General features: G+C 67.5%; 1 protein-coding gene across 2 annotated transcripts; it reads left to right on the top strand.

Moving 5' to 3' along the window:
* Nucleotides 1–411: 411 nt before the first annotated feature.
* Nucleotides 412–7,119, top strand: RSPO4 (R-spondin 4). Of its 2 annotated transcripts, none has more exons than XM_050714025.1 (5): nucleotides 412–781; nucleotides 3,473–3,661; nucleotides 3,822–3,981; nucleotides 4,068–4,253; nucleotides 6,886–7,119. In XM_050714025.1, the coding sequence occupies exons 1-5, from the start codon at nucleotides 487–489 to the stop codon at nucleotides 6,905–6,907; spliced, it is 852 nt and encodes a 283-aa protein (XP_050569982.1). In that variant the 5' UTR covers nucleotides 412–486; the 3' UTR covers nucleotides 6,908–7,119. The 2 variants fall into 2 exon arrangements, with proteins under 2 accessions (XP_050569982.1, XP_035423011.1); XM_035567118.2 differs by having other exon boundaries at nucleotides 414–781; nucleotides 3,838–3,981.

Raw genomic sequence — 7,119 nt, 5'->3', positions numbered from 1 at the left:
ACGGCTCGGCACGGCTCGGCACGGCTCAGCACGGTCCCGCAGAGCTCGGCACGGCTCGGCACGGCTCGGCACGGTCCCGCATCCAGAGCCACACCGGAGCCAGCACCCCCCCCGTCCCTCCCCTCGATCCCCCCGCGCCCTCCGCCCGATCCTGGGCGTGTCCCCCCGCCTGGCCCCGCCCGTGCCGTGCCGTGCCGTGCCGAGCCGTGCCGGGGGCTTCGCCGTGCCCCCGCGGCGGGATGGAGGCGGCGGGCGGGGGGCGCGCCCGCTCCGAGGCGGCGGCGGCGCCGGGGCCGGGGGTCCCGGCCCGGCCGTTTGCGGGGCGCGGGGCCGCGGCCGGGGCCGTTTTGTCATCGCCGGGGCTTGCCGGGGGGGGTGAGGGGGGGTGCGGCGGGGGGCTGGCAGCGGCTATAAAGGCAGGGCTCCCCCGAGCAGCCGCCGCTTGCCCGGCACCATGAGCGCTGCCCTGCCCTGGCGGCCCGGGGCATGCCCCCCGCCCGCGGCTGGGATGGTGTGAGCCCCCCGCCCCGCGCCGCGCCGCTCTCCTCCCGGCTTCCCTTCCCTTCCTTTCCCTTCCTCTCCTTTCCCTTCCCTTCTTCCCTTCCTTCCACCGCCTCTCTCGGCTGGCTCGGGCGGGGAGGCGAGCCCGCCAGCCGCTCGGATGCTCTGATTTCTCGCCGGCCCTCAACCCCTGCTGCCCAGATGCAGTGGATAATCCTCATGTTGCTGCTATTCATCAGCTCCGTGGAAATGCTCGCGCAGAACCGATGGAAGAAGCAAGGTAGGGTGTGTGCGGCCGCCTCGTCCCGCCCAGGTGCCGCGGGCGGCTTCGGGGCCCCGGCTCCCCGAGGTGGAGCAGGAGGGGTGAGACGGGGCCAGCTCGCACCCGGGGCTGGTTCCTCCGGGGAGAGACCCCCGGGGCTGCACCGCAGGGCGGCCGCTTCCCCTCGACCGTGCGTGGAGAGGGCAAAGCTCGGCCCCAGCGGCATCACCTGCCCCGTGCCAGCGCTGTCCCACACGGGGTGGCAGGGGACAGGGGCCAGCTGGTGGCACGGGGACCAGCCTCGCAGCCCCCCAGGGCAGGGTGCGGGTGCTGGGCGCAGAGCGCGGTGCTGTGCCGGTGCTTCTGTTCTCCACTCGATGCGTTGAGTGTGCGGGGAGCAAAACGTCCTGGAAGGATGCTCAGAGCACTGCTGCTCCCTGCCCCATCCTTCCCCATAGCAGAGGGGCCAGCTGAGCCGCTGCTTGGGTGTCCCGGGGCTGTGCCGGGGGACACGGGCTCGTGTCCCCTCCATAGGGTGGTGCCGCGGCAGCCCAGACTCTGCGGAGAGTGGGGCCAGGGCTCGCTTTTGTAACCGACTGGTGCCGGGGCAGGGACGGGACCTTGTGAGCCTTTGGAGGCCTCGGGCTGGAGCCTGGACAGCTTTCCCCGTGTTCGTTGTACGTTGCTGTAAGATGCCAGCGCTACGGGATGCGTGAGGGCCTCGGGACCTCGCGGCACCCATGGGTCTGCGCCTCAAATGTGCGGTGTCTCCCCCCGTGCAGCCCCTGTACAGGATCTGGTGGCTGCTCAGCTCCTGCCCGGTGCCTGTCCCAGCTCAGCCCTGCGCCCAGCATCTGCCACCGTGCCTGGGGGAGTGAACCCGAGAGCTGTCCCTCATTTCCCCGTTCCCCATGCTCTGGGTGTGAGCCCCGTGCCGATGCCAGGCGCAGCGCTCCGCCGGCTCTGCGGCAGTTCCCTGGCACCGCTCCCGGTGGCAGGAGAGGGACGGGCGGAGGAGCGAGGGCTTCGAGCAGCAGGCAGGGAGCGGGTTCGCAGTAAAATCTGCCCGGAGCCTTCCCCGGCTCCCGCGGCATGGAGCTGGTTTTAAAGACAGTGACACAGACGTCGCTGCCACAGCTCGTCCCATCCCTGCACCTTCCCTGCCACAGCTGGGTGTTGGAGAAAGAGCAGCAAAAAAAAAAAAAAAAATCATCAAAAAGAACTGGGGAAGGGAAAGACTCTCGTAAATCCCTGGGTCTCCTGGGAAGCTGCTCCAGCTGCAGCCAGGAACACAAATGTTGTCAGCGTTTGGTAAATATGTAACGGAGACCATAACAACTTAATGGATCCAAGGTGCTTCATTAGCCGGCTCCCAGCACACGCAGCCTCCTGGCCGCAGCGAGTTGCGCTGTGTCGTGCCGCCGCGCTGTGCAAGCCCCTGGCCTCCAGCGAGGGGACCGGGACAATCTGGCTCGGGGATGGCTGCATGGCACTGCCACAGCACCTGGGAAAGCCGTGCCGGAGCTGCGGGGCGTCCTCTGCCTGCATCTCCCCGCTGTGTCCCCAGCCCTGAGCTCCCTCCCTCGCCCACTGCCTTCCCAGGAGGGGTCCGAGACCAGGTCAAAGCTGCTGCCCTTCACTTGCGTTCTCAGCACCCCGGCACGTCCCAGACGTTGGCCCCAGTTTGCTCCCGGTGGGATCCAGCCCCGCACTGGGCTGTCCCACCAGCACTGCGGGGAAGGCGGCGGCTGCGGGCCCTTACCGGGGAGCAGAGCCCGGGGCTGCGCACCAGCCTCCGGCTCCGGTAACCGCAGCCTCCAGGGCTCTGCTCTGCCTGGGGCAGCCTCCTCCTTCGGCCTTTGCTGTGTGCAAAAAAACATCTTAACGCTGTAAGACCTGCTAGCAGACAGCCTGGGCCCCGAGCACGCACCACCCGTGTTCCTGGCACTGTCGCTGGCTGTACAGCACGAGCTTTTGCTTGGGGGTGTTAAAAGCAAGCTTTCTGTCCCAGAAAAACCAGACAAACTCTTCCAAACACCAGCGGGTGCAGCAGGCACATCGCTGTTTGAGCAGAGGAGCCTGGGGGCCCATTATGGAGACACCCCACTATTCTGGGGGTGCAGAAAGACCCCGGTGTGTGGGTGGGCAGAGAAGCCAGTGGCTGCCCTGCCTGCCCTGGTGCTCCGGGCTCAGTCACCAGCTCCTGAAATGTCCCCGGGCCACGAGCATCTCTCCGGGCTGTGATTCTGGCAGGGGAAGCTGGCTCCAGGGACAGGAGGGCACCTCCAGGTGCTGCCGGCTACATGGGGCTGGCCCCGGTCCTTGTCCCCTTGTCCTTGTCCCCGACAGAAGAGCCCCCGCGGGGCCCGCTGCCCCCGTGCAGGTCGGAGCACGGCGGGAGCAGCCGGGGAGGCGGCGGTGGCGGCTCTTGAGCCACCAGACAGATCCTTATCGCGGCTCCACTTGAACATTTCCGAAACGCTCTTTGTTCCCTTGACATATAACAGGCAGCAGCCAATTAACCCGGGTCAGGGCTCGTTTCTACCCGCTGGCTGCTCCGGGGGTCAGCGCCCTGTCGGATGCAATGGCACGGCTGCCGGAGGTGCCCGGGCTGGCACCCGCGGCGGTGCCGAGCTGGGTGCAGCGGGGAGGGAGCCCCGGCCCTGCCGTCCCCCCGCCGCAGCCCCTCTCCCCCGCTTGTCTCCGCAGTGAGCGCTGGCCTCTTTGAGAACTGCACGGGCTGCGTCCTGTGCTCGGAGGACAACGGCTGCATCACCTGCCACCACCGGCTCTTCCTGCTCATCTGGAGGGACGGCATCCGCCAGTACGGGATGTGCGTCCACACCTGCCCCCCCGGCTACTTCGGCGTGCGGGGTCTGGAGGTCAACAGATGCACAAGTACGTGGCGCCTGAGCCGCGGCCCCTGCGCCTCCGAGCGCCCCGGGGTCCCCTCGCTGCCCTGCAGCGCCTCTCCCAGCCCGGAGCTGCGTTTGCGAAGGGCGCCGGGTCCCTGCGCGCACCGGGGCCGGCGGTTCAGCGCTCGCCCCCCCACTCACAGCACCCCTTCCCGGCAGAGTGCAGGTCGCCCAGCTGCGAGAGCTGCTTCAGCAAGGACTTCTGCATGAAGTGCAAGGAGAAGTTTTACCTGCACAAGGGCCAGTGCTTCCGGCAGTGCCCGCCCGGCACCGCGGCGCAGCCCGGCACCCGCGAGTGCCAAGGTAAGCGGCGCCCGCACCCCATGCCCCACGGGTCATGCCAGTGTGGCGTGGCCACCGTCCCCCTCCCCGTGTCCCTGTCCCCCCAGAGACGTGCGAGCCGGGGCCCTGGAGCGAGTGGAGCGCCTGCACCCACGAGGGCCGGACCTGCGGCTGCAAGTGGGGCCTGGAGACGCGGGTGCGCGAGGTCCTGGGCGCCCCGCGAGAGGAGGGGGCTTCCTGCCCCCCGCTGCTGGAGACCCGAAAGTGCCGCCTGAGGAAGCACTGCCCAGGAGGTGAGCGCGGCCCCGCCTGCCCCCCGCAGCCCCCCGGCTTCGCGCCCCGCCGCCGCTCTCCTTAAAAGCGAGGAGCCCCGCGGCACGCGGTGGCGGGGTGTCCTGCGGTGTTGTGGCCGGCCAGCCTGGATCTCATCTCCCAAGCATTTGGAGGCCGGTGGCTGTAACTGTGCAGTTCTGGAGAAAGCTGCCTTCCCAGGCACATGTGCTGAGCAGCCCCGGTGCTGGCGCCGGCAGGGACGAGGCTCCCCTGCCCTGTGAGCCACAGCCCCTGGCACCAGCTCCTGTCCTGCCCGCCTGTGAAGGGAGAGGCAGGGCCGAGGCTTTCTGCTTGGCAATTGCAAATAGAGAGGCTTGAGTTCCTCGGGGGAAATACCTGCAAAAATCCGCAAAATACCAGAAAGCGACGCAGAGCTGGAGGGCATCACCCGGGGGATTGGCGACGGCCAAGGTCCCCAGCCCACCCTGGGATCCGTCCGCAGGGCAGGGCATCATCCCCGGTGGCTCTCCCTGACGTTGTCCCCAGCCCTCGTCCCCGAGTGCCCTCCCGTTGCTGTAGCACCGCAGTTCCCTGGCTCGGGGCTCCCCGGCTGGGGGCTGTGGCGTGGGGGCTCCCCGCTGCCCCTCGCAGTGCCCAGCTGGCGGCGCGGGCACGGGGATGGCGATGGGAACCAGGAGGTGGCTGATGTCATTTTTGGACGCAACCGGCTGGGCTGAAGCTGTTCTAATAAATCTCTGCTTAATAACTGGCAGAAAGACAGATTGCATGAGATACCGATCTGTGGGCCTTGGAAGGAGATCTGAGCCCCTGGCCTCAGCGCTGGACAGCTCTGCGGTTCGGAGCTGTGGGTTCGTTGTGTATCTGCACAGCAGCGGCAGGGAAGGCGCGACCGAGGAAAGGGGTGCGAAGGGGAGAGGAGAGACGGGTTGGAGAAAGGTGGAAATAACAAAAGCTGGGTGTGCTGGGGCTGTGGGAGAGGGCTGCAGAGCCAGGAGAGCGTCCTCATCTGGGCACCATCCATCATAAATAACGTTTTCGTGCTGACAGCACGGCGAGGCTGATTTCCTTTCCTGCTCAGGCCCTGACTCGCAGCTTCGGGGCGCCAGGTGGCAACGATTTCGGGGAAATTTGGCTCCCTCCCTGGCTCTGCGGCCCCTGGACCCTTGAAGCTGGTGACAGTTTGATGCGGCCAGCTTGGCGGCGGCGCGCGAGGACAGGCTGCTGTGGAGCGCGGCATCCCGCGGCGCACTGCCGGGCGGCTGACGGCGTGTGCCTGCGGCACTGTGCCCGCACGCAGCCTGCCTGGAGCTCGGTGTGGAGCTCGGTGCTGCCACGGCCACCCCTCTGCTCCCGTGGGGACCACGGTTCTTGGGGTGCACCGCATCTCGTGGGGCGACCTGGGCACCCGCTCCTGCCCGCTGTGAGCCCCAAGGCTGTGGGGATGGGCGCTGGGGCACCGCAGGGCTCCTCGCTTGGGTGGGGATCAGCTCCAGAGCTGGGTCTCTCCCCAAAACAGCTGAGGGAAATCCCCCCCGCGTGGTGTGGCCGGAGGCGGCGGCCGCCCCGCAAGCAGCCCCGGGCTGGTGCGGCCCCAGCTGGGTGGCAGGAGCAGCCCCTTCGTGTCTGGCAGCCCAGCCCTGGGCAGCCGGCTCGGCGTCCTTGCCACGGCGGAGTGTGCGCCTGCCCTCGCTCCCAGGCTCCTGTCCCGACTGGCCGAGTGCTCGGTTATGGGATCCAGATGCTGGAGGACAGCGAGTTCACTTGATGCAGCCAAGACACCCCAAGACCCAGAGAGCCGGAGGAAGGCGCTGCCTCGGCCCCAGACTGGGCTGTGTGATGAGAGATTTGTGCTACCACTTCTGAGCCGTCCCCGGGCAGCTGGAAGCGAGAAGCATCTGTGCTTGGCCAAGGCACAAAACCGCTCGCGCTGCTGTAAATCTGCCTTAGTGTTCCTGCCGCGCTCTCCAGACGCCTGGCATTCGTGCTGTGCCCTTTCCTTTGTGGGTGGCAATTGTCTGGGAGATCAGAGCAGAAAAACAGAGACAGGCAGGGAAAGAGATGGAGCCCTCGGAAAGAACCAGCATCAGCAGCGCTGGCTCCCGCGGCGGGGCCGGCCGTGGTCCTCGTGCTCCGCACCCCCTGTGCCCCCCGGCTCCAGGATGGGCACAGGGGCAGAAGCAGAGGTGAAGCTGCCTGCTTTGGGGCAGCCACCCCGCTCCAAGGCATGGGGTCCCCATCCCATCAGAGCCCGCAGCGTGGCCAGTGCTATCCCGTGTCCCGGTTTGCTTCGGTGCCTCAGCACTGTCCCCATCGACCCGCGGAGCTGGGAGCTGGAGGGGTGCTTGGGGAGGTGCGGGTGCACCCTGAGGCCACCCACGTCCCACCGAGCCTGAACCCTTCCTGGCCCAGCTTGGGGCTGTGCTGTGTGGGTCTTTGGGGCTTTGGGACTTCGGGGCTTTGGGGCAGCCGCTGTCCTGCTCCTGCTCGCAGCGAGGCCGGGGTCTCCGCGGGCAGCACCCGCTTTGGCTGGAGGCAGAGCCGGCGGTAACCCCCGGCCTCGCAAGCAGGAGAGTCTCCGCTGCCTGGCCCCAGCAAGCGAGCCCCCCCTTTTCTCCTTCTTTTCTCTTCCAGAGAAAACCAAACCCAAAAATAAAGGCAAAAAGCGGCAGAAGAAGCAGAAGACAGAGCCGGACGCGGGCACCTAGCGGCGCGGGCACGGCGAGGCGAGCTCCCCCTGTGCTGCCCTGCCCGCGTCGCCCCGGCTTCCCAGCCACAGAAAATTGCACAATTTTCTCTCCCCCCCCTCCCCCTTTTCTTTTGAGACAATTTATGGCCTGTAAAACATTTCCTTTTCAGAAAATCTAA

This window comes from Cygnus atratus, chromosome 16 (assembly GCF_013377495.2).
Source record: "Cygnus atratus isolate AKBS03 ecotype Queensland, Australia chromosome 16, CAtr_DNAZoo_HiC_assembly, whole genome shotgun sequence".
Classification (NCBI taxonomy): domain Eukaryota; kingdom Metazoa; phylum Chordata; class Aves; order Anseriformes; family Anatidae; genus Cygnus; species Cygnus atratus.
Note: the sequence above shows the minus strand (reverse complement) of the source record. Positions and strands in the feature narration are given on the sequence as shown.

Excerpts from the sequence above, each read along its gene's own strand:
- RSPO4 (XM_035567118.2), top strand. The coding sequence starts at position 487 with ATGCCCCCCGCCCGCGGCTGGGATGGTGTGAGCCCCCCGCCCCGCGCC. Across the intron at positions 3,662-3,837 it reads GGAGGTCAACAGATGCACAA|AGTGCAGGTCGCCCAGCTGC; the intron begins GTACGTGGCGCC and ends CCTTCCCGGCAG. Across the intron at positions 4,254-6,885 it reads GAGGAAGCACTGCCCAGGAG|AGAAAACCAAACCCAAAAAT; the intron begins GTGAGCGCGGCC and ends TTTCTCTTCCAG.